This window comes from Filicampus tigris, chromosome 20 (genome assembly GCF_054856515.1).
Source record: "Filicampus tigris isolate MCC_2025a chromosome 20, RoL_Ftig_1.0, whole genome shotgun sequence".
Classification (NCBI taxonomy): Eukaryota; Metazoa; Chordata; class Actinopteri; order Syngnathiformes; family Syngnathidae; genus Filicampus; species Filicampus tigris.
In genome coordinates this window covers 7475907-7503428 of record NC_141236.1, presented here as the reverse complement: position 1 = coordinate 7503428, position 27522 = coordinate 7475907, and the positions used below count along the sequence as shown (strand labels likewise).

Sequence of the window (27522 nt, the reverse complement as noted above, 5' to 3'; positions counted from 1 at the left end):
CTGGGAATTATTGGCTTTAGTTTCATAACACAGTATTGAACATTTGTTACTCACATGCAGCAGCGACTGTGTATTAGGGGCAGGCAGGTGAGAGAGGAGATTCAGAATACCGTGTGTATTTTTTTTCAATATGAATCCCATTACAAAGCCCATTCGTGCAGACCTGCAAAAGTGACTCGGTATTACGCATACTTCTGGCGATGTCATTTTATAAAGAAATCCCTAATTGTCCTCACACGTCTCATCATACACAATATGAATTTAATAAAGTATGCAGATGAGTTTTTCAGCGTTAAACAGGTATTTATTTATTTTTTTACTGTCGCATGCTTTGCTGGCTAATCCTGCTCATGCTACAGATAGTTATTATGCCTCAAGTTAGTAGTGTATTCCATTATACTGTTAGATGATGGTTTTATTCAGAGCTTAAACAAAACAAAACAAAACAACCTCAAAGGATAAATTTAACCCCAACTCCCCTTCAAAAGATAAAATATAGAGCAGTGGTCCTCAATGACCAGTCCGCGGCCCAGTAACGGTCCTCGGGTTACATGGCTTGGGTAAAAAAAAACAAAAAACAATTAAGTGTGGGCTCGGTTTGGCATTAGTGAATTTATGTAAGGTAATTGTTCTCAGACACCCCTGCCTATTCTTGCTTCTTTTGACACAACCCTTCACTTATTCATGTTTTCCCCGCAGAATTGTTTTTCTCAGTGAATTACTTGCAGATTTTCGCTATTTGCTGTCAGGCTGGATCCCATCGGGGTCTTTTTTGCCTGTACTTAGCTTAAAAAGTTTGAAAACCACTCTATGCAGTTTATATGCATTTATAAAGCTTCCAGACAGTTATATCGGATACCGTTGTTTATTTTATTTCCAACCACTGATTAGCTTTTGGTTTCATAACACAACATTGAAAGATTTGCCGCTTGCCCAAAAGGCATGATAGGGAGCTCAAAATCCTTGCTTTGATCACCGGGTGCAAAATAACGTGACAGCTGATTGACGAGTTGGTGGCAATCGTGGACGATGGAGGAGCCCACTGCCTCATTGAGATTGGGGGTTTCGGAAAAGGGGGGGGGGGGGGGGGGCTGAAGGTCGGCCGGGTAGGAGGAGGGCTATTGGGAGGAACCCGTGTGGAGGGAGGGAGGAGTTTTACTCTGCTGCACGAGCACGACTGCTGCCTGAATGTGACAATTAACCTCCGCGCACGCACGCAAGCACGCACGCACGCTCACGCACAGAGCATCAGGCGCAGGTGCGTGGACTGGACTCGCTCCCTACGCAGCTGAGCGAACCTCCGTTGATGACGGGACGTTGGCGCCTTTGGAGGCAAAAACGCCGAACTACAGCGAGGAGGAGAGAGGACAGCGTTTTTTTTTTTAATGTTGTTTTTTTGTTTAACCTTCCCCCTCGCCACTCCACTTATCTCCACGGGACAACATGCACGCCGGAGTGGGAGCTTGCTCGCTTTTCTTAACCCCTCGGCGATTTGAATGGTAGTGCTACTGAAATGAGGACCTCATCTCAGCTGGGTTCCTTGTGAAAAAAAAAAAAGCGCTTTCTTCGGCTCATTCAAGGACGACAACCGAGAAAAATAAATAAATTAGGGAAATAAAAGTGGCCAAAGGGAGGAGGAAGCAGCCATGGAGCGGGACGACACCATGAAGGCGCCTAAGAAGAAGAAGAGCATCATGGCGAAGATGTTTAAAGTTCGTAAAAGGAGGGAGATGCTGTTTGTACAGGTGTGCTTCATCTGCAGTGCCCTCTTAGTGGCGTGGACCATGTCGGCGCTGTTGACCAAAACAGGTGAGTGCATGAACGACACGCACACATTCGTCGACACACACGATATCTGCATTATAATCACGCACCACAACAATGTGATCGTGCAGCGATACCAAGGGCACGTGAATGCATCATCGGTGCATTCCCCTCCATATCCTTGATGCTTCTACTAAAACCACCCAACTATAGAACGTAATTATTTAACTGTTCGCCGAGGTAGCCTTTTACGCTGTTGCTCCGTATTGCCGCAGTGTGCGCGCCGTGGCAGCTGCACATTTTAATTTGGAGAGGAGGCACAGGCGCGTAATCACGGCGCACGCACGCCTCCTGCTTTACATGGACACACACAACGGGACCGGGAATCTGTTTGATGTGTCGGTTTATGCAGCACGATCCACTGTAGCTGCGCACCATGGTCAGCATCCCCCCCCCCATCACACACATGCATGCATACATGTATGCATGATGATGGAGTGTTTTTTTTTTTTTTTTTTTTTTTTTTTTTTTTTTTTTTGCAGTGTAATTGAGATGAGCAGTCATGTGTGGTGCGTGTGATGTCCCACGCATTCCTCACTCTCCAAACATGACCCACCCCCCTCCTCATGTCAAAAGTCTTCCCTTTAGGCTTGTGCAAACACTGACATGCAGAGCATCCCAAACGCAGCATCACAGCCGTTATGTAATCCGACCACCAACCTTAGAATTTTGGTTGAGTATCCCACTAAAACAACAGGAATCCGAGGTCACCTGGTGGACAATGTGCATGATGTGACCTGAATTTGGAGAAAACAAAGAAAATACTGTCATTTCAGAGATTTTGCATCCAGGCAATCCTCAGTTATTTGTGAGGTCACAAATCTTTCCTTGCAAATATAAACAGATTATGAAAAAAAAAAAGCACCTATTCATGATAATTTGCGGATCTCCAAAAATTGTCCAAAAATTATATAATTTTTGTATTCCTGATATGGCACATTAGTGAAGACTTTTATGGAAAAGAAAAATATGTTGTGCTTTGTAAGCTAGAAAAATGGCAATTAATACTTTTCTGTCAGCTAATTTAATACATTTTTGACTCGGGATCCATAGATACTTTTTTTTTTACGTATACATGATGAACCCCATCTTTTTGCAGGGGATAGGGACTGAAAGCGTTCGAATAGTTAAAATCCACAGGGTACATACTGCACAGGAGATGCCACAAAAATGGTGGCAAATGACTATTTCTGTATAATGAAGCTCCTCAACATCAGTAATGCATTATTGGCATCACTGATCTCAATAATGACTTCTATTTTGAGTAACTAGTCATCTAATGCATTACTATCTAATATTGATTAAAATTACTGTTCAAAGGCTTTAATGCGTTGTTCTGTGACAAAACAAAGTTGTCAAACTTTTCGCTGTCTGCTCAACGTAACTAAACGTAACTTGTAATCTTAGTTAATTTCAAAATCAGTAAAGTTACTTTTTCAATGTAACAGTGATAAAACTGGACTGAAGCGCAAAGTCACTCAATTTTTTTCAGTGAATAATGGAGTATTAAAAAAAAAAAAAATCCACAAATAGACAACTTGGCAAATGCAAATCTTCAGTTTGGCGGCACTTGCGCTACCTTGGGTTAAGCATCTTGCAGTTAGTAGATGATTAGCTGTTAGTTTTCACTATCAATATAAGTGGCTGCCATCTTTGTAGAATTTTCCAAAAAATGTGGAATGAGCACTTCAAATGCCTCCAAAATCTTGAATAAATAAATTCACCCCCAAAAATGTTAAAGTGCATGATGTATATTCTACAGTACTGCCCACATGCCCGGACTTGTACTAGAAGCATCCATCATGCTGCTGTTTGCTGTCAAGCTAGCCCGCTCTCAGTCTCAGCCGGTGGTCAACCTAGCGACTACTCCACTAAAATGGCAACCCTGACATACTCAACATTTCAAATACAGTCATAAAGCGAGGACCACCTGCACACTGTAGCACTCACGATGGAGCAATCTGCCTCCCCCAGCACTTTGACTCAAACTACAAGCTCCAAGCCTCTTACCTGAAAACTGTTGAGCAGTATGCTGTATTTTTTGGAATTTTATTATATTGCATTTGCTTCATTACGTCTGAAAAACCTCATATGTCTACTTGTGTTCATTATTTTAACACAAAATAGCTTTCTGTCTTCTTTGAATGTCATTTTAGACCACGTGATCTTTAAAAAAATATATATATCATGTGTGCAACACACTGGTGTCACCCAACAGCGACCCCATCTCAAATGTATCGAATTGTTGTCAGTGTTTCGCTAATGTAGTCCGCACACGCGCTCCGAGTGCCTCGCACATTAAGCTCTTTTTGACCCTGTCGTGGGATCTGTCCATCTGCACCCACTTAGGCTCCGATGGGGGCTGCAGATCGCATCAGCAAATTTGCCTCGCTGTACAGTAGATCTCCAGCGAGATACGCTGTGAGTTTCATTAATTACATCAAAACAACAAGAGGCTTAAATGATTATTCTGCAGTGATATACATGCGAGCTCAAAGCTCTCATCTCCAAAGGCAGCCTTTTTTTTTTTTGTGAGCTAAAGTGAGCTCGTCCCTATACATACGTTGCAAATGGCTTTCCTTAATCAAGTATGCCTGACCTAAGCAGTCATAGCCATGTTTTAAAGAAGCCTCGTGAATTGTTCATCTGCAGTTTCATGAGAATTCTGTCGGCCTACGTGAGAACAAAAATTCCCTCTGAACCTATGAGACCTGCCATAATCAGATCTAATTGAAAAGATCTTCCAAAGGAAGGGGCGGAGGCTATGGGAGGGGGCCAAACATGAATTTGTCACATCTCGGTGGAAAAACTTGTTTGCGCCCGACTGATTTAAAGTAGCGTGTTGATTTTCAGAATGATCCAGATGGATGAGATTTGATGCAGCTCTCCTGGGTCATATACCGCCATAAAGTGGGCAGAGGCGTGACATGCCGCCTTGCATGCTGATCCTGAAGTGGATGTGTGATGGACAAGGCTTTTCAGCAATCAAGTCAGGGCTCGTACAGTTTGAGCATTTCTGTCTTTTTTTTTTTTTGTTTTTGTTTTTTTGTTGTTGTCAGACCACTGAAGCGTGTTCACAGGCCAGCGAGATTGATGGACGCACGTTCGTCCTTGGTGCACTCCCCCCGCTGGCTTGATTGAACAGAGCTGGAGGATGTCCTCGCCTCGCCAACGTACCGGCACCCACTCGGCCTCACTCTTGACAATGTTGCGCTTCGCGTGTAGGCGATGCCGCCGTAGCCTGCTGCAGCTCATTTCTTTGTCAAAGAGAAGCGCCACTCGTGCTGATATTTGCTGGTTTGACCCGCGGCCAAAGACGAGCGCGGTTGGGGATGTGAGAAGAGCATCAAATGCACCCTAATCTCACATATGTGAAGTTGGTGTTAGGGAATGTGTGGATGGATGGAAAGCTGTTGTTCAACGCCACATCCTTTTATTGTTTAAAACAAAGTCGTTTTGCTGCAAAGGCTTTGAGATAAAAGGAGGCAATCAGCTCTGGTCATTAAACATGATGAAAATAAGTTAATTTGTTGTGGAGTCAAACCTCTGTAGGTATTTGCCCTGCAGGTTCACTGTTAAAAAAAATGCAACTTTTATTTTTGGGGGGCTAAAACAGTCATTTAAGTTGCAACACGTTTGTACAGTGTTGTATGGTGATACTGTTTTTTTTCTTTTCTTTTTCTTTTTTCCTGGACATGGTCTTACCATTTGGTCCACCAATGTTTTGGGACTGTGAGAAACAACCCGCCCCTCCCCTTTTAAAAAAAATTTTTTTAGTTAAATTCTCATCATTTCAGCGATGTCATTACGTGATATTCAGATCTGAATCGGAGTCTTCATTTACGAACAGCATTTAGACGACTAGTTGCACACACGCTCTCTTAGACAAACTTTCTGTTTTCGCCCCTACTCCAAAAACATTATCTTTGTCGAGGCATATTGAAGACATCTTGCGGTCAATGCGACTTTGTATAACTGACAGGAGAAATTACATTTCCAAGGAGTTTCATGCACAATTTCCCAAACGGATGTTCACTAAATTCAGAGCAGTATTTATTTTTATTATTTTTTTCACCTGTCCTGTTTGATCGTTTTGTCATACATTGTGATTGTAATTTTTTGGGAAAATGCCTTCAGACCGACTGAAGTTTGAGACCGGACGGAGAGCGAGAAGAGGAAATAAAGCAAAACGTAAAACAATAGCAGTCCAAAAACCATAAAGTATATGACTATTACGGTTCTATCTACTGTACAGTATATGATGTAGACTGGGAAGGTTGTGCTAAACCCTTTGAGGCAGGGATACAATGAATAGCAAATAGGACAGGGGTAGCGAGCCACATAGTGCTGCCAGTGTGTTGAGAGAATGGTTACCAAGTTCATATGAAAAGAAGTTTTTGAAATCGTAAGGGTTATGTATAGCAATTGGAAATCAGTGTGCCCCGCCTCCGGGCAACTCAATCCCATGCCGTGTGTGTATACGGGGTAACGCTCGTGAATCAACGCAGTCACACATGCATGTTAGTCATCAACACTGCCCCGGAGTTACTGTGCAGGCACAATGAGGATGATAAGCTTTAACCATTGACGGCTTGTTACATTCCAGTTAAAAAAAAAAAAAAAAAAGGCTTTTTAGCAATAAATAGGGGTACAGTATTGTTTGAAAATGTTTATTTGGCATGTTGATTACCTTTCACAGAGTAAGCGCAGGTTGGGGAATAATATTTCAAGACAGAGGAGAGTTTCTGAGTAGCTAATGACCAGAAGTGCAGAACATGAGAACATAGCCAAAGGGCATGAATATGTGTCAAGAGAGTTTTCAGTGCAGTCAATATCTGTCAGATTGAGAAAAGCCCATTTTGCGTATAAAGTATTGGGTTGTATGTGTTCTCTTGTGTTTTTTGTCATCGTGAATGTAAGATTAAAGACCTCATTTCGTGGCTGCAATGTACACTGAGATGTTGTTCTTTTGAGAAATCAAACTTAGTTTTTGTAAAATAGAATGAATGGGATGGATTGCTCCAAGTATCCACATGATAAAGGTTCTCATTTAAGTGCATGTCGGATATCCAGAATAAATAAAGGGTGACATCTTGGGCTCCCTTCCTTGCTTTTCCGAAGCACATTTTAAGCAAAAGCTGGGCCGGGAGCGAGTTCGTGGAGCACGATCATTATTTTATACCACTGCAGCAAGAGAAAGTAAGACTGACACCAAAAACAACAATGTATGAGAGTATTGGTGGGACAAAAATGTCATCCATACACTAGCATCAAATTCATTTTGTACATAACATGCCGCTACAAGTTTCCACTTCTTCAGTTGCCTCAATATATTGATTATTGCTGTAGCATTGCTATTATGATTGCCACTGCAGGGGAATTTTGGAATTAAGAGTTTTTCAGGCAGCATCTTAAAGTGACCATCCAGTATCAGGAAGTGGTTTAGTTTAGAAATAAATTGGAATAATAAGAGTTTTAACATACCGGCGTATCCACCAAACTCAAACATAAAAAGTTATATTATATTGGCAATTGTGCAATGTGACTTTGAGCTGATGTCATTCGTCAAGGACATGTTGGCCAGTAAGTACATTGATCATAAAGCAGCTTCGTTCATTAATTAAAGGTGGTCCAACATACTATAAGTGACTTTATGGCCACATCGACATATTGGTTAATCGGTTAATCATTGACTGACTTTGCATGTTAATCCATTCTGTATTTATGAATATTTTGTCAAAATATGACGGGCGTGCAGTTCAGGAATGAAAAAAAACAATTCACATCAGGCATATGTGAAAATAACTTGAATCGTGTCAAGACTAACTGTACATTCGATTCGTATAGTTTCGTAACAGAAAAAAAAAATTCTTCCAAGTCCAGATGTCACCCCCTTGCTGTCGTTAGTTTCCGCTTGCTCAATTGTGGCTGGAAGGGAGCTTTGCCTGCTGAGGCATCACGGTGTCCTTCACATGGTTAAAGCGCCGATTATAACAGTGTCATGTGAGCGGACTTTCACAAGCACAATCTGTGTGACCTCACAAGCACAAGTCGGGCTTGCTGGTTGGCCGTATTGCATGCTCTTGCGCAGCAATAATTAGGCCCTTGCGTCACCCTGATCGACTCATTTTGCACACAGCAAACAGTTTTCTCATCTCGCCCGAGGCCTCGTGTCATTTGTGCGGCAACACATAAAAAAATAAAATAAAAAAAACAGCAAGTTGGAAACGCATCCGGGCCGGCTGATATGATTTTTACATAAGATATTTAGGACTGCAGTGCTTGTCCTCGTTACAGAGGCTTAAGAGCGGAGAAAACGTGTGCAGCAGCTTCATTTTTGATGCACTGTGGGGGGGAAAAAAAAAAAAAAGTTCGACATCCACACAGAGCACATTTAGGGGATTACGAATAACAACCATCCATGTCAATTAGTGAAATCCCCCAAAACACAAAGTATTTGTATGTTCAGTCTCACCTCAGGCCTGTTAGCGATACGCCCGAGGGCTTGTGGGGGTTAAAGCCGTCCTATAAGCGGTGCTGAATCGGAGTCTGTTTTGATGTTTGCTCCGCAGGCCACGGCATGATAATGGAGGAGCGTCCCGACCTGGAGCACTGGGGGCGGCGGCTCCTGGCGTCAGCGGCCGAAAATGAAACGGAGCCCAAGAACTGTTCAGCACCAGGTACGCTGGCCAACGGCGTTCCTTTTGAAACGCTCGGCCCCGTTTTCATGCTGCTTTTAGCCCGAACAAGCACACGACTCTTCAAAAGAAAACGAATGGTGCTAGCTGATCACCGGCAGCTAAATTTAGGCTGTTATGCATGTTTATAGCTTTGCCTTAGAAATGACTACAAAGTATCAATCGTGTGTAAATTGAGGCATATTTATGTCTTTTCACAGTCCAGCCATTCAATCCCAGGAAATTATTTATAGATATTTGAAAAAAAAATGTTTTCAAATGTTAGGTCATTCTGTTCTAAACGCGCTCGATTTACGAACTGCATCCTGTACGCATGCAGTTGTATTTTATTCAAAATGCAATGCATTTTTGTACAATTCACTGCCGTCATGGTCAGCTCAGCCATTTTGTAAGGTTTGCCAAAAATCTTAGATTCGATTCGCTTTTGCTGTGACTTCCTCTTGATCTGCAGCGAGGCGATGAGCACTAAAAAGGCTATTAAGTCTCCGATTGACAGAATCACAACAGGATGCTATAAATGGGAATTTTGTTGGACTATCTGCACTTGTTTTGTGTTATCCATGCAAATCACAAAAGTAGTACTACTGTTTTGTGCGCGTGTTCTATTTTGGAAGACGTCACAGTGATTCATTGCGGCCTGTGGACATTCTTCCGGACGTAATCATCTAAAGAGTCTTTTCAAGCAACAGCAAGTAATTATTTAACCAAATGGGGTCCATGTCAATTTCAGGATTTGTTTTGTGTGTGTATCATACAGTATGGAGGACAGCAGGGCGCAGGCAATTTGGATGTCATTTAAAGTGTCACAAGCTGCCCAGCGGGGCCTAACAGGCTATTACTTCATTTCTGCTCCCACTCTGGAATTATTCAAATTGGCAGCGTTGTACCCAACTATTAAATGCAACCTAACCCGTTTTTACAACACTAATAAAACGGTTCAGCACGTGACTTTTCTTTTCTTGCAGCATAAAAGTAGGGGCAGGCTGAATGAATGACTGGATTAAAATCTTGGAGGTTTTCTTCAACAGAAGCGTAAGCCTGAAACATGAGCAATTTCGCCCCCTTTCCCTCTTTAACGAAAAGTCCCCTGGTGCACCAGACTCAGCTTCACATTCCGCATCCCCTCATTAACTTAGAAACCTTTTGAACCGGCCCCCCTCACTCCTCGCACCGCTCCGCTTCGTCAGCGTGAGTCAGTCATATGACTCGTATCATCTCGGAATAAACTGTCACGGACACACGCATTGTTTGGTTGCAAAACCGATCGGTTTGTTCTGACCAGTTGTGGAGCACATGATTTTGCTTTGATTGTTCCTGCAAGTCATCATTCCTGCTAGCAGAATATGTCCCTTCACATCCCCTTGTGGCAAATTTCTCCAACACACTTGTTTGTTTTTATACCTCCCTTGCAGGTGTCAAACCTTTTGTGCTAGGTGTCAACTCTGACACAAATCAATGGTAAATTTGCCCGTTTTTCAGACTTTCGAGACTTTCCGACGATGCCGTAATGTGCGTAAAAGGCCTCAAGTTGATTTGACTTGGAAAAGCCAAATCGAAGCTCCCAGAGGGCTTGTCCTCCTGAGTCATATTACAAACAATCTCCACAATTCCCTTTTTTGGCATATTCAAGGGTTCACCAGATGATATGTAAATTTATAAATGTGACCTCTGAATTTGATAGCAGTAAATGCTGCAAACAAGCAGCCCAAATCACCTTATCACAGTTTTCAATGATAAATGTCCCCTAGTTGTGCGTTACTACACATGAGAACAACCAAGTAAAAATGGGAAAAGAAAACCTCCTCGGCTCGTTTTTGCACCATCAATTCCTCGCGGAGGAGTAAGTAAACAACCTTTCTGAAAGTATAGAAACTTGTCCAAATTGACGTTGAGGATGCTCTTTTGTGGCTTAAAGTAGAAGAACTCTTTATAATCACTCACCGTTTGTGTGTTTTACTGAGGGGGGAAAATCCCCAGCAAGCAAACACTATATATCCAGTGTACCCCGGTGGAATACAAATAAACATGTAATCAGCAGTGTTGAGTCCACAGTGCACCAGCGCTGACAAAGTGGGCTTCCCCTTGAGAGGCAAGCGCTAGGTGCAAATGGATGGAAGTTAGATAAGGGTGAGAAGGATCACCGTGGCCGCGTGTTTATATGCTGAGCGTGCGCAACTACTGAGGCTCCATTTAACTGCCGCCCAGATGACACTTGACTTCCTTTTTCCTTATCGTTATTGGCGGAAGCCTCGCGAGGTGCTGCTGCTGCTGCTGCTGCTGATTTGACGTTCATCTTAAGTGCCTTTTTATTGACGTTCTTGCTGCAATGCAATCCCGTTCTTGTGGCGTGAATCGAGAACAATTTTTAAGGGAGGCGTGATCGCCGGACGTCCCGCATTTTCTTTGCGGTTCCCCGTGTTGAAAATCTGGTCGTTCCTGCTATCCAACGCACATTTGAATACATGTCATTTCACAACAGTGAACCTTCTGGTCCAACAATTGAACCCCCTTTCCACCGATCATCCACGAACGCCACCTAACGGGACTTGATGCTCAACTATGTGCATGTGCGTGCGTTCGTGCGGAATGACGTGTATTTTAGTGCTTAAATGAACATGTGAGCACTGCTCCACATGTGACGTGGGCATGTGGATGTATTGACCCACCCGGAGAGGAGGATAATGGTGCGTATGCGTGCATGCTTTGTAGTCCTCCATGCAACAGCAAGACCGTGTAGATCGCATTTTGATGCACACTAGCAGCGGCTGATTATTAATGACGCAGAAGAATCGACATTATTCAGCTCTTATAGTCTCTTGAGTATTACGTGCTGCAGCGTTCTGGTACGGTTATGCAGTGTGACAGAGAGGTAGTGGCGGAGACGTTGCACGCTGTATGGAGTCGCATTGTGTGTTAGTGCGAAGTCTCGAGTCGAGAGGAGACATCACGAGAGGCCGAGCTCGCTGTTATGCAACACCTTCGGCGTCTGCTATATGACACGATTTTGAACAAATGAGCGCCAGTGGCTGGTTTGCTCTGTCTTTAATACGTGCATCATCACACTGAGAGAGCCCGCTTGTAGTATTGTGACAATCCCCCGAAGTCAAGTCTTGAACATATTAGCGCTTAGTCTGATAGGGTACAGAAAACTGCATTTACAAGACATAAACATTGTTTACTGGCTACATCGCTGACAGGCTCAATAGAAACTCTTGAATTGGATCTCATTACGTTGTGCTAAATGGCCAATGAGGGATTGCGGGATATGTTGGTAAGGGCAAAGTTTGACATTTTGATGCAATTTGGAAACTGTGGTGACATTTTACCCCGCGCATCCCATCAGCTTAATTTTATTAGACTAAATAAAAACAATTAGTCTAATCTCAACCAACCTGGCCGGAGGCAAAAAAAGGCATTTGAAGGGACTTAAATGTGAGGAACAATGTCCTCCTTAGAATAGCTGTGCTGCGGAGCTGTTTCATAAAATCCTCAAAATTCCTCTGAGCTGTCCGTGTGGTCTTCTAATGAGCTGATAAAAGGAGCCGATGGGGGTGGGGGGCAGATGGGTGGATTGCGCTGAACAAAAAAAACAAAAAAAAACGTGAGTTATTTCTTGCATAAGCAGCCCAGAAAGATGTCCAAACAGAGAATGTGAGGTTTATTTTTAGATTTGTAGCTTAGCTTCTCAAGAGGACTTCTATGTGTATATATATATTTTGGGGGGCCTTTTGGCCTCATGTTGGTCTTTCATTTCTGATCTTCCTCCTTTCTTTAACTCTTTTATTATCATAACCACCTTCTTCAAAATTGTTTTTATTTACACTGACAATAAAATTGATATAATATGGCATTGTTACGGACATTTCTAGTGCGGTCACAGCAGTCCAGCTAAATAAATATTACTTATCTCATTAATGTTCTTGTCGGCACTGGTTTGATGATTAAAGTTTGCACATGTTCTATGATGCTGCGGGTCAGTTAGCGACATTAGTCTGCTAACGTTGGCCATTTGCGGTACTTATTATGCGCACACATGGGCATGTTGTTTTTGTATTTGCGTATTGTAGAGTCACCTAACATTGTACGAATTGCCCTTGCTAGGTAATATTGGAAAGCGTGCTTTGTTTGTATGTTTTGAATCTTTATTCCCGCCAATAATAAAGGATACCAGCAATTCGGGGACTGTAATACACAATTGCAAAGGGGAAAGAAGCTTTTTATGGGTGAATTTGCATATTTTATTGGGGGTGTAGTGCATTATCAGGAACTTACCATGAGTATTTTTATATACAATATTCCAGTCCAAACCAGCAGATATTCGGCTGTTTTTCAACCAGCCAACTTTCTAGCTTGACTTTGAAATATAAATTTATATTCTCTCAATGACTTATTTTCCTGAGCAAAGTGACTTTTGCTGTCCAAATGCTAATGTCGGCGTGAGCCTATTTAAAGGCGTCATTTGAGACACGCCACTAAAGTCGTCCCCGTCCTCTCGTGTTCGCCCGTCCTTGAGCGGGAATGAATGGCGGCATGTTTGTGTCCGAGCGAGTCGCACACTTGTCTGGTCAGGTGTCACCGGGGACTGGGAGGTGACCACTGCTGACCTTAAAACTCCTTTTGTGGTCGCTCACTGTTAACAGCCACTCAGCCCTGTGCTATTTGTATACAGGAGGATGGACATGCAAGTAAAGAACATACCTGTATGCTTTTGCTGTTGAATTATTGATTCGGCCACTTGCTCTTTGTGAAAAAACACAAAATTGTTTGCGGGGAAAATGTGAAGTGTATTAGTGTTTAAACTCAACTTTAAAACGTATAGGTGTCTTGGATTAGATAATGGTAGGGATGGGTATTAATGGATGCATATCTTTATTTCACAAAGATGTTGAAATTATGTGATATGCTCTCTATAAGTGTTCATGACATCTTTTCTGATGGCAAATGAAGAAAAAGCGCATTCAGGAGGCGTACAGAACAGATAAAGTATGATCAGGCTACAACATGCAACGATTGCTGCAGCGTCCAAATGCTGGGCCGCTTCATGTGTACACACATCACTGAGTATAAAAAAATATATATGCCGTACACACAAATACTCGCGCCAGTGAGGTTAGGACAGATGCAGAGTGAAGTCTCAGGTGAGCCCTGTTCCACTTTATGAGTCCATATGTGACCAGGGCCCAAAACGTGACTTAATTTATTTTTATGCTGTAATCACAGCACATCCACCCTGATTCCTGACCCTACGGTAAAGCGAGAAGTCATTTGCATCAAACAAGCGTGCCTTTGCTTATTGACGCTTCAAGTGAAGTAGCTGCAGGGGCATTACTGTACGCATGTATTTGCCAGTGTGCACAACGGACAAAACTGGACTATGTCCGGCCGGGCTTTTTCCCCCCCTCACAGATGCTGCACGTGTCCCAGAAGAGCGCAGCCCACTTCTGTCAGACACCAGGTGAACTGTTGAGCTCAGATGATGGATGAGCTTTCACTCTGGGACCTTTTTTTTTTTTTTTTTTTTCTTCTTTCATATGCTTAATTCATTTTTAACTGCTATGATTACAAACATGGTAGAACCTCTGAATGTCCCTGAATTGTACAATTTCGAATGCAAGCGAATAAAAAGTTAAGCTGTCATTCATTCAGGCTCACCATTTCATCAAACACTTATCACATCGCACTCTTTTCTGCATTTATCGCAACACATACAGCAGATATGCTATCGAACATTGGGTTTAAAACTTCGGACAGCGCACCTGAAAAAACGCTCTCGGCAGCCCAGCGCCAATTGCTGTAATGCGCTGAAAGGACCCAGATACAAGGAAAGGCAGAATTGAAAGTTTTGAATTGATGAATATGGCATGACTCCTTCTTGAGACTGGCTCCCACTCAGCCCTTAATCATCTAGAACACAGGTGTTATACTCAGGGGGGGGTAATTAAACTTTTATATGGTTTCACAGTCAGAACGCCCCCCCCTGAGGGAAACCTTAGCTGTTATGTGCTCCGTGACAAAAATGAGTTCGCCACCCCTGATCTAGAACCTCCAAAAGTGTTTTCACGAATAAACATTGTCGGTAATTTCTGTTTCTGGCATTTCGAAACGGTTAATATGAGCGGAAAAAGATCTGTCCCAGTACACCACGATAATCGTACTGTGCTGTAAAGAATGCAAAATCAGCCAGGATGTCTCTGGTTTAATGTTGCACAAGCTAAATGAAGCAAAGAGGAACAGGCTGGTGGTAGCGGCGGCGGCGGCGGCGGACACGTGCCTCGCTGTCACGCCGCCCATGTCGTGTTTTGACCGTGACATTTCCTCTCTCCCCAGCAATACACGAGTTCCCCGATGACCTTTTCACCAACAACGAGCGAAAGAGCGGTGCCATCCTGCTGCACATTATGGCGGTAAGAGACGCAATCTTTTTCAAGTTTCATTTTGGACCGGCGTCCATCGTCGCAAAAACACCAACTTGATAAGATCGTGAGAAAAACAAGTCGGAATGAGGTCTGTGCAACACAGTGGCCAGCGTTAAGGTGCTTTAATTGTTTGTTTTTTTGGGGGCGGGGGGGTACGTTTGTTCAAGCAATTGCTTGAAAATGTGTGTTATCATTTTGGCAAACCAGTACTTGCCGCATTAAAGTCAAATCCACCGATGCAGGCCATAAATCGCGCACACAGCTAATGTACAGCGTGCAAGCGAGAGCTATCAAATATTAATTTTATATTCCGGAGTGTTGGAAATGAAGTTCTCCTAAATATTCATTAAGTATTTAAAGTAATTCTCAACCCGCGAGTGGTGATTCAATGTTGGTTTGCCTCATGATCGTCATGCTGAGATAAAAATAAAGATGAGTCAGTTTAGTGAGTGACCTCATTTGATTTCTCCTGTCATGTACCATATTTGGATTGTGAACACTAAAACAGTGTTTAGTTTTACTATAACCACAGAACGTTGTTTACGTTACTTGTACACAGTGTATTTGTTTCCTGCTGTTATTTTAAGAGTGTCTAGATCATTTGTCATTTATATGACTAAATTAATAGAATAGTGATTCAAGGCAATGTTTGTATATGATTTATTTTTGTCTGCCAAATCATGCAGTGTTTAGTGTTTGAACCTTTTATTGAGCTACGGCACCTACTTTAAATTGTGTCACAGCATTCTGTCAAACAAAAATGTGCAAAATTGTCTAAATACTGAAATAATATGGATCTCCTCTCAATTTACTCCCAAATATACTTCTCAAGTGTCATATTTAATTGTTAGAATTGCAACAGGTGACTACATGGTAGATGGATGAACAAAGATCCATTATTTGTTGGAAATAAATCTTTTTTTTTTAAGAGCACACTGCACCACAGCACAGTCTCTGGGAATTAGTGGCATCTCGGAAATGACGTGCCGTCTTTTGACTTTCTTTAAACGCTCGGACTTTGACTCGAATAAAAGCGTGTTTTAAGCTGCAGTGGAGGTGTGATATATTGTTGCTACCTCGCTCTTAATGCCTGCTTGAGCACTTAACCACAGAAGCGGAGGAGTAATGTCCCCTTCACGCAGTCAAAACACAGATGGGCTCTGTTAACGTTGAAATAAAAGCAAAGTTGTGCAGGTTCCACTTAAAAGTGCACATCCCTAAAACTGAAAGCTCTTGAATATTTATATGTATTGTGTCATGCTCTTCAACTGTGTCTATGACTGGTCATGATTAAAAGATGAATTTCAAGACAGAGCTGCACTGCACCATACCGTTCTTCCACTGGCCTCCGCTGAACTAACTTGAGTTTACCTTGACGCGCCGTCAGCTCAGCTGTGCCTGCGCTGCCCCCTGTGGACAGCATAGAGCACAACAGCGCGAGCCGGCCGGCCTCTCCTCTCACACCTGATCTATCATTTATGAATTATACCTCAGTTACCGAAATAGGCAGCCTGCCTCCCCCCTCCCCAAACTCCCAAGGGAGCGCGAGCACGAAAGCCTCCCTTCGGGGCCTTACTTTGCAAAAGGGGGCGCATATTTTGAATTTCATGTTGTCCTTTAAGGGTCTCCTCCACCTTAGATTTATAGAACTTTTCTACAGCTTAGTTTAAATGCTAATCATTTATGGTTAATGCTGTCATTCAGCCTGATGTAAAAGGATAAAATGAATGTAACTGACAATCTGCTCAAGTATTATTGCATGTCATTTATCTTAGTAACTTTCAGTTTAAGTCTTAATGAGCTCACTATTAAGCTGCAACCTTATTTGTAAGGCTTTTTTCATATCAGGCCATTTGGTTGCTCCAAGGACTGTGTGAAAATGTATGAAATAAATCTGATCAAAATCAGCAAAATATATCTTGGCTGACTTTTTATAACAGTTGCTCTGTGGTTTTATTAATTTTTGTAATTGCACGGTAGGCTAGATGAAACGCTCTTAACTTGCACCCTCCTTCAGCGCACCAATATGGACAACTATTTTGCAAGTTGTTAGAAGTTTTGGCCTGACCAACCAATCAGAGGACATGGGTTGTTGTTATGGACTTAGTTGATCCTCTGAGGCAAGCAACAGCAGCACCACCCTGGCCACTCTATGACCGTTTATGAATTAAATCATATTTATAAAAATGTCCTTCCTCTGCATCGCACTGCCTGCGACCACAGGCCCTCTACATGTTCCTGGCCCTCGCCATCACGTGTGACGAATATTTTGTGACATCACTGGAGAAGATATGTGAGGTACTTTGGGGGCATTTATTTTTATTATTATTTTTTTTTATGCTTCCAGTTTGTTGTTGTCACGTGACCGTATGTGCTCCATTCATGCAGAAACTACATCTTAGTGAAGACGTTGCCGGCGCTACTTTCATGGCAGCTGGCAGCTCTGCGCCTGAGCTTTTTGCCTCGGTCATCGGTAGAGACACACACACACACACACACACACGCACACACGCGGCCGGCGTCAAGAGCAATCCTGATTGGCCGCCTCCTTGCGCAGGTGTCTTCATCACCCACGGAGACGTGGGGGTGGGGACCATTGTTGGCTCAGCCGTCTTCAACATCCTGTGCATCATCGGGGTCTGCGGCATCTTTGCTGGACAGGTGTGTGTGCGTGCGCGCGCGTGTGTCCATACCTGTGCGTTTGGCAGACATGCTGCTGCAGCTGCATCCTGATTGACAAATGTCCTCTTAATGCCTCTTCCTTATCCTAAAGGTGGTGATGCTGACTTGGTGGGCAGTTTTTCGAGATTCCTTCTATTACATCCTGTCTGTCATAGCTCTTATTGCAGTAAGTTGGACTCATCATGATGGGTATGTCATATTTGTACATGGCAACTTTTAACCTTCCGTTTCACTTCACACGTTCCAGTTCATCTATGACGAGAAGATTGTGTGGTGAGTGAAATGTTCCATTCACTTTTCGGGGGTTTTGAAGTAACTTCTTGTTAGAGCTACTTCGCTGAAAAATGTCAAGGGTCCCACACTGACAAAAGTCCCAATTTATCCATATTTATTGTGAATTTTCATATGTTTTTATCTATTAATTGCTCATTTGAGCCGAACCCATATCCTAAAAATGTTTGCAATTTGATATGGTGAAAAATGGAGCAATTGGTTAAAGGTTAGCACAGTGTCTCCAGATTGATTATCTATGGATTGCTTCAAAAGAAACAGCCTCAGCAGTCTTCACAGCTTGTGCCACCTCAAATAGTGATGGAAAAAAGATTATAAATATTCATGAGTGGAGCTTTTTTTTCTAAAGTTTGTCTTTTTATCCCCATCTTATCTCCAAATCTGAAAGCTATTTGATGTGGTTGCATTTCTGCACTCCCCCTTCTTAAAACCAATCATTTAATTAGTTATCATAGGGTCCATAGCCCCTTTTTTAAAAATCCAATAATTGCTTATTTCAGCCTTGGAACCCCAGTTCAAAATTCTGACTGCACTACTACTGCTTCTAAACAGCAATGAATGTAATTAGAATGTAATGTAACGTGGAAATGCATATATTCCTACATGTATGGAGTGGTTTTAAAATGTGTCCATTTATCAGAATAGTTTAGAAATCTTTGGTTGTTTTAAGAATAGTTTGCGCTTTTATTGATCTTATTTTTTTTCTCTTTTTTTTCCAGGTGGGAGGGTTTAGTGCTGGTGGTCATGTATGCGGGATACATTCTGGTCATGAAGTAAGTGTCGGTTAGCAGGCTCTCAAGCAAAAAAAAAAAAAAAAAAAAGGGTAACATGGCATTGTTTCATCAGGCTACTGCATATCGTGATATCGAGTAATATAAAAAATAAATATTTATGCAATTGGCTTCAGGAGAGATATCGTGAGGTTATCTTTTCAATTCGATACTATCATTATTGGATCAAGTTATTCTTTTTTTTGCCACCTCTAATTAAATTCCATGTTGAAATTTTCGACTCTATCCATGAACGCTGATCTGCGTGTTCGTGTGGTCCCGGCGCATGACCGCAAAGCAGCATGTCATGGTCATGGCGTGTGCGTCTGTCTGGGTGCAGCTGGTAATCTGCGTTGCACTCTCAGCAGCAGAGGCAGCAGCCCGCTCTCCTCTCTCGCTGCCACCACAGGCTTAATCTCCCCCACCCCCCCCACACCCCCCTCAGCCCTAAAGAGCACCGGCTTAACCAGATCACTCCTCTCTCCTTCCTCGTTCTGCAGGCAAGACACAACTTGCTGAGGGAATGCTGCTGCTGTCATATGGTAGCACCCACCAACCCCCCCCCCCTTCCTAAAATATCCACTGGCCATTTTAGGTTGTTCCTGTCAAAATGGAGCTCGCTTCGAGCTGTTTCTTCTCCACTCTCAGAATGGAAAGAAAAAAAGAAATTGCACAACAAAATTCTAACCCCGGAAATCTGTTTTTAGCTACAATTTTCTAAATAAACGGTTGTTTCAACACTTTTACCCACACACATACACAAACAAGTTAACCACACACACCAATTAAAAAAAAAAAAAGAAAACAAGCTTATGCAATGTTGCTAAGGGTGTTGTTATTATATGAATAATTCACACCATTTGCGCTTAATTTTGCAATGAGGAAATTTGGCCAAGTTGCTGAAATAATTTCTCAGGTTACCCGCGTCAGAGTTGATAACTGCGCCCTCCGACTTTGTTCACGAGAGCCACTCGTGTTTTATATGAGGTGTGCCAGGAAGTTTCAGTGACAGGTGTCCCAAAAGATACATTTCAAATCCAAACCACAAGTTTTCCCCTTCAAAGTAATCCCTGGAGCCCAACGCACATTCCCAGCTTCCTCCGCCACGCCGATCGTGCACTCGTGGAAGGATTCTTCGGGGAGCCTCCACAATGCCGTCAACGCGGCTGTCTTGATGTTATCCACCTGGAATTTGGTCCCCAAGATGACCCTCTTGAGCTTGGGGAAAAAAAATAGATGACACGTCGCCACAACCGTTGCCTCTCCAGCAGGATGGATCTCTTTGAAAACCCATACTTTGTAGTTTGGCTCTGTATCTTTTGTGGCACCCCCCCTGGAACATTTCCGACTCCTCTCAGACATTTAGTTTTAGTCACCCACGCTCATCTTCATAAAGTGCGGTGCTCGGCAATGAAAGGCTCAGATTTGCCAGAGTCACGGATCCGTCTCACAACTCCAGATCTGCCAAAGCTAATAAATTTTTATGCGAGCCACCTTGTGCGTGCGCACGCCTTGCTACCTTTCAATAGCAGTTTGCCTTTTCATGCTGCGGTAAGGAAGGCAATGTTACTTTCTTTTATTGAGTGATGGGCATGATACATCAATTTAGGGAGTGGTTTATGTGCATAACACATTCAAACAGCTTTCCCGAACTATGTAACGCACTATATAGTCAATAGGAAATGATTTCCAGCACGGCCCGAGTCTTTTCATTCCATTCCAGGAAGCCGGGAAGGGCAGCCGAAATGAGCCCAAATGCCCCTTGAAAGGGTGAAATACAAAGAAAATAATGTTCTGAAAGCAAAGCTAAATGGAGCCACGTTGCGTTGTGAAGCATTTGAGGGACTTTCTGTTCTGTTTAGTCGGAGGACCAACAACAGAGCAGCTTTTGTACTGCCGTCTTCTTAGACACTTATGGCTCTCACATTGCTTTGTGATTGTCATACTGGAAATACACAAAAAAAGGGAAGTAGGTCACCTCATACTATGGATGGCTAACAGAGTAAACAAGAGCTTTTTAGCTCATGAATAGATTTCAAACGCGTCTTTGATCTCCATGCAAACGAGCTCTCTCCTGCGTCCACTGACCTATCCTTGCGCATCTCCTCGTCAGATTCAACTCCAGCATGCAGGCTTTCTTCATGGGGAGCTCCAAGAAGAACGTAGCCAACGGTAACGCGGCGACCAGCAGTGAGATGGAGGACGGTAAAGCGCCTTATTATTGGGATGATGACCCGTCAGTTCCCTTACTGGCAGCAGGTGAGGTTAATCAGACAGGCTGGGGCAACAGGAAGCGGCCCGTCTGGCCCTATGACATGTAAAATGTGACTCTCTTTGGGAAATCTCCGTGACGCGGAGGTCATGTGGCTTTTAATCTCTTCTTCTGTTCTGCTCAACTCGCTTCACAATTGCTTCGTCTGATTCATTCTTTCTGCCGGGGAACGCGTAATTCTCTCCAAAGGTTGGCAAACTTCCAGTCCTGTGATCCCGATGAACTGTATTACATGAACCATTGTTAATATGTTGTCTGTGAATGACCCATGGGACATTTTTTTATTTTTTACTTTTTTTATTTTGTTCAGTTCTTAAGCTTTGATTCAATTAGATGCTAAGGCTTGCGTGAGAACAGCAGCGGAAGCAGTAAATTGGAACGCTGCCTGAAGTCATCTCGTGTGGAAAAGAGAACGGTAACTTGTGTGGGTAATCTTGGTCCAAGAATCTTGGCAAGTCCAAGATTGGAGCGTCCAGTCCACATCACAATCAGCCGTGTGCTGTTTGCGAAGCGACTCACCTCCCAGGTACGCGCTGTAATGGCGATTTGTTAATGGCGAGTGCGCGCTATTGCTACATGCGGGTTCACTTCTTCTTACGCTTCAATAGCAGTTAACGTTTAAAGCAATGCACCAAGTCAACTCAGTTAATTTAACATTCCAAAGTCAAATCTGCATCTAATTTGAAAGTGTTATAATAGAATACTTGGCTGCTGTTTACACTTGTGGTAATTATGAATGATAAAACATGGCTTGCCTCATTTTTCACCTTTTGGAATTGGTTATTTTAATCGCTCTGATTCCCCATTGGTTATGTCGTTTCTAAATCATGGTGAGAATTATTTGGAGGTTCTGATTTGTAATATAGTTCAGTGTCGTGGGACTGCTTTCTTTTGTCTGTAACTTTCTCTAAAAAGAAAAAAAAAAAAAAACTTGAATAACATTTTCTTTTGAGCCACTTCCCTTTGTGCTTCACTAACGAGTGTTATTACTGACTGATGGCTCTAACCCACCGCCTGTCTGTTTAGCCTTACTAAACTTGCTCTTGCCTGCTGTCGACAGTGTTGTGCTGCTGTGTGCCAATGTTTGTTGCATACTACTTTTCTGCTGCTGCTCTCTTGGCGCTCCCCCCGCCGAAGTGGTAATGAATTTTAAGAAATGTTTGTTTACACACCTAATATACGCGCCTTCTTGCATGCATAAATCCAAATTACACTTACAAGGGCAAAGGAAAAAAAAAGTTAACCGGTTGTCAGAGGAGTCATTCTTTGCTGTTTGCGCACCAATGTCAAATATTAGCCGTCAAATCAATCGTTGCCTAATATTCCCTCCTGCAAGCAAGCCTCAAGGCTGCATGAGGCATTTCAAAGAAGTGAAATGGGCTTCCGTTCTCTGAAGTCATGGGCTCTGGGTGTGAAAGTGCAACAGAATGCAATACCGCACCGATTTTTAATCAGGCAGAGCTGGAAAAACATCAATTTTATTACAATTTGGCTTTAAATTGCGGGGTTGACAGCACGCACTTGGTTATTATGCAGTTTTTTTGTTTGTTTTCATTTTTAACTTCAAACCACGGTTGCAAAAACACTGCACATCAGCAAAAATCCACTGTATCCACAGGGAAGTGTTTCAGCTTTTGGGCTTGGGTAAATGAAGTAGAAATTGGAAGTCATTCAAAATGAGTTCTGAAGTTAATGGAAAAAAAAATGATCAAAAGACCAAACAAAGAGACTTCATTGTAAAAGTAATGTAAAAAAACAACAACCAAAAAACGGATTTCTATTAAATTTAAGGTGATAAAGGTGGCCCACCTCTGACAGGAAGTCAATAACAAAGTGCTGCAGAGCCAACATAAATAAAAAGTGCATTTATATTCTTGGTATGATTTTATTTTTAGCAGGTTTTTTTCTACAGTTTATATCTATGACTTGTGTTTTAAAGGGGGAAATCACCCCAAACATATTTTTTATTTCAAGAATAAGTTCCCAGCAGGCCTACTAGTTGAAACACGGCATTGTGATTAATATTGCGTTTGTGGAATATGAGTTAAGCAGCAAAATCAACCCCTTTTTAGTAATCTCAGGGGGCGGCCATTTTGTCACTTCTGTCGGCTGAAAATGACATCACAACTACTCAGGGCTCAGGTAATGACCAATCATGGCTCAGCTTCTGAAAACAGGTCAGCCGTGATTGGTCGTTACCTGAGCCCTGAGCAGTTGTGATGTCATTTTCACTCGATAGAAGTGACAAAATGGCCGCCCCCGGAGATGGCTAAAAACGGGTGGATTAATCTTATTCCACAAACACAATATTTATCAGAATGCCGTGTTTCAACTAGTGGGCTTGCATAGAACATGTTCTTGAGAAAAATATGTTTGGGTTGACTCCCGCTTTAAGCTTCTAGTAAGATACATGTCGTGTATTTAGGGAAAAGGTTGCTTCTGTGTAATTAGACATAAGTGAGTCGGATGCATCGCGTTGAGTCCAATGTCCACAATGACTTCTTTCAAATGAACTTGTGTCCGATCTTCGCGACGCCAGTGAAGCCCACCAAGGCTTACAGCCGCGGCTCAGTGGTGATGGTGGACGAGATCATGAACGCCAGCCCGTCCAAGTTCCGCTTCCCCGAGGCGGGCCTGCGCGTCATGGTCACCAGCCACTTTGGACCCAAGACCCGCCTGCGCATGGCGAGCCGCCTCATCATCACAGAGGTAAACATGGGCGTTGTAGTCGTGCCCATCAATAACGTGCGCGCGCGTACGCCGCGTGCCCGGGGATTTAGTGTGTCTTTTGTGAAAGCGCCAGAAGTTGGTCCAGGCGGCCAATGGCGTGGAGACGCAAGTGGTCGACGGCAAGGCGGACATCGAGAATGGGAACGTGCCCGAGGACAAACCCACGGAGGAGGAGGAGGGGGAAAGCGGCATCTCCCCGTTTGGTATTCCGAGTACGTGGACGGCGGAGGCGGCGACTGACGCATCAGTGAGCCTTTTGCTCTAATGAGCAACTGAATGCAGTGAAGGCAGGAATTGTTTGTGTTGTACAGAGGGCTGCGGCAACAAAATCAAGTGGCTGATCTCATGGCCTCTGCTCCTCTTGTTGTTCATCACCGTGCCAAACTGTGGCAAGCCGCGCTGGGAGAGATGCTTCATGGTCTCCTTTATCCTCTCAACCGTCTGGATCGCCGTCTTCTCCTACCTGATGGTCTGGATGGTAAGTTTTGCCACTCTGTATCTGCTTAAACATATACACCGGCTGCTATTTAAGCTCCAGTACGTTATTGATACATTATGCATGTCATGTAGCCTGAAAATAAAACATGGAAGAAGCTGTGCATTTTCTACGTCGGTTGCATTTGAGTGTGGAAGGGCTTTTTTAAAGTCCTGCCCTCTTTGTTTACAGGTGACTATAATTGGCTACACTCTGGGAATCCCTGACGTCATCATGGGTATCACCTTCCTGGCAGCAGGCACCAGCGTCCCCGACTGCATCGCCAGTCTCATCGTGGCTCGCCAAGGTCGCCCCTCCGCTTGAATAATGCATCTCCCTGTTTGCAATTGCTGACTAGCAATCAAACATTTTAGTGGAAAAAAAAAACAAAACGTGCAGATATGCTGTAAATGTCGGTTCCAAATTGCGTTGTGGCTTTCAGGCTTGGGAGACATGGCCGTGTCCAACACGATCGGAAGCAACGTGTTTGACATCCTAGTGGGCCTGGGCGTCCCCTGGGCACTGCAAACCATGTGCATTGACTACGGATCAGAGGTGATGCTTGCTCGTTTTGTATTCTGTTTTGGACCCTACGAGTGTTTTACTGTACTTGCAGATGAACACGGTTCCGATTTGTTTGGCCTTTTGCAGGTGATGATCAACAGTCGAGGACTTGTGTATTCAGTGGTGCTTCTGCTGGGATCTGTGGCCCTCACTGTGAGTTCTTTGGGTTGATTTGCACTAATCTGAAGCTGTGGCGGTGGAGGGGTCTGTTTTATAAGAGAGCAAACATTTCAAAAGTGACTTGTCCTTGCTCTTGGAATAAACTTGACATTTCACACACCCCACAGCAAAGGATAATCGACAGTATTACTGACTTGCTAGTTTGTTTTGCACCCCAAATAGGTCTTGGGCATTCACCTGAACAAGTGGCGTTTGGATCTGAAGCTGGGCATATATGTGCTGGTCCTGTACGCCGTCTTCCTCTGCTTCTCGGTCATGATCGAATACAACGTCTTCACTTTTGTCAACCTGCCCATGTGCTTCGAGGACTAACACTTGCCATGCAGCAGCAGCAGCAGCAGCCGGACACCAAAAAATCCTCACAGCCCCAAAGTCCCCACCCTTCCCTTCAATAATACTGGGCCTATCTCGATTCTTCACTTTAATTCTGTTTAGTTCCACGTCCGTCCACGAGGTGGCACACTTGAGTCATTGTGCATCCAGTCTTTGCTCACACAGTGCCAGTCCTTGATGCTCATTTGGAGCGTTGCCTGTTACTGCAGTACCGCTGCCCACCTGTCGGTGTCCATCCATTTAGCATGCCTTTAGCTGTCTGAGGTGGGGGACTCCAGAATTTAATACTGCCCCTCATTGTCGCCGTGTCATCACCATTTCATGTTGACAGATCCCTCACAAGGTTTACTGCAAACTCCAGGACCCAAAGAGAAAAGCACACCTTTTTTTTTTTTTTTTTTTTTGCACCCCCTTGGATGAGGGTCTTGTCCTTGGCAGCTCCCCTCCTCCAGCTACCAATTTGACACAAGGACCTACAAACTCTGTCCCTCAATGACCACCTGCAAACTTTTCTCACCTAACTTGATTAAAAAAAAAAAAAAAAAAAAAAAAATCTTTTTCAGGACTGTTTGGCATCAGTCTAAACGGAACTTTTGAGGTGTTATGTGTATGCAGCACTGCACAACGTTGAACTGTATATGTTTTATTTTTTCCTTTTTGTGTTTTTTTGTTTTTTTTGTTTTCAAAAAATCCCTCCATCTTTTGTGAACGACAGAGAGGGAGAGCATGCTGCAACTCACTCCAAACAACTTTGTATGTGGACTATTTCTTGTGCTGGAAGGAGATTTAAACCGCCGGGCGCCGCGCTCACTCAGCTCAACCATCTTCAGATCAGTGTGATGGATTTTTGGTTGCCATCAACTTTTGAGACAAAGGAACTAGACGGCTCTCTATATGCTGACTGTCTGATAGTACATCCCCTGGCCAGTGGGAGGCGGGGGGGTAGTCAACCACAGCCACCAGTGATCAGGGACAGCTCTTTGGTGGGGGGGGCTATCGTGATGATGTGAGTTGTATGTAGATACTGCACTTTAACAGCCATCCTCTCATTTTGAATCAACTAGTGCTTCCTTTGGTGTGTGTGTGATACGAATGTGTGTGTGAATACGATGAGCACACCCGCCTCTTGTCCGCAGTGCATGCTGGGATGTTAAATGCAGTGCCCCCCTCCCTTAAGAGCAGCGTAAAGGCTGCTTGTGTCCACCGGGCATCTCCATGGCAACGGCCTGGTCCAGTTTTACACCCCAAAAAAATAAGAATTAAAAAATCGGCAGCTACACTGCAATTTGTTGCAAAATTGCAGGCAATGAGCCGAACTAGGGAGAATTCTGACAAAAACTAGTGGGGGTGGGAGGGGCTTGGGGTTGGTATTCCTGTGCCACACATGGCGACAGGCACCTGTATATGCAATCTCAATGTCATGACTTGTGTGTGCGTGCGTGACACGAGGCCCCCTGCAATGTCGCCATGATGATGTTGTCCGTCTAGTACTAAATGTGTGAGCTCACAGGTGTGCGTTTTTATTTTTTTTATTTTTTTGTGATTGCTGTCGAACTGAGCCAAAGGATGGACACTATGTTGCCCTTTTCCACATAGGGCCAAAAGAAGCAACTTGATTGATCGGATGTTTTGTTCGGACTTTGTCACTTTCAGAGGACCTGGATGAGAGCACTTGGGGACAAATAAAGTTGGTACCCCCCCCTTGAAGATGCACGTGCATTTCAATGCTTGATGGTGGTGACCACACGGGGCCCATCTGTAGATACACCAAGCAGAACTGTGCTCCAATGGCGTTCAGGTGTGCATTTTTTTTCTTTTACTTCTTTAGGCTGCTCTGCAGTCCGTTCTTGGTTGCCAGGTTGGAGTTTTGTCCTCCTCAACTTGTTGAGCTTGCATTTCTCAGCAAAGTCTTTTTCTTTTTTCTGGAGGAAGAAGAGGGCAAAAAGAATTATTTGATGCAGGCTTGGTGGAAGTCCAAGTGTATAAAACTAACGCACACGCCGTGGAAAGGTGATGAGAACACGAGAGGACTCGTGTGTATTTCTTTGATTGAATGCGACCTGATGCACTGTGAGCTCAATGTGATGTGGGAGTTGTCGACAATAACTAATGATTAAGAAAAAAAAATGTCTATTAAATGTAAAGTTAGTTACTATTGAAAAAAAAACATACTGTATAACTTATATGAATGTATTGTCTTGCTATACTGGACATATCCAACCAATGCATTTTACTGTAAAGCAATAATGTGAAGAAAAAAAAATAAAATGGCAAAATCGTTCCTGTA

At 43.4% G+C, this 27522-nt stretch overlaps 1 protein-coding gene across 2 annotated transcripts; it reads left to right on the top strand.

Annotated features, from left to right (window-relative positions):
- The first annotated feature begins 1160 nt into the window (after positions 1–1160).
- slc24a4b (solute carrier family 24 member 4b) lies at positions 1161–27522 on the top strand. Of its 2 annotated transcripts, none has more exons than XM_086018926.1 (17): positions 1161–1809; positions 8397–8504; positions 14850–14926; positions 17162–17236; positions 17327–17411; positions 17496–17599; positions 17712–17786; positions 17868–17893; positions 18631–18684; positions 20795–20886; positions 23493–23662; positions 23757–23895; positions 23995–24161; positions 24351–24465; positions 24601–24713; positions 24810–24875; positions 25065–27522. In XM_086018926.1, the coding sequence occupies exons 1-17, from the start codon at positions 1647–1649 to the stop codon at positions 25212–25214; spliced, it is 1779 nt and encodes a 592-aa protein (XP_085875052.1). In that variant the 5' UTR covers positions 1161–1646; the 3' UTR covers positions 25215–27522. The 2 variants fall into 2 exon arrangements, with proteins under 2 accessions (XP_085875052.1, XP_085875051.1); XM_086018925.1 differs by having other exon boundaries at positions 1162–1809; positions 23751–23895.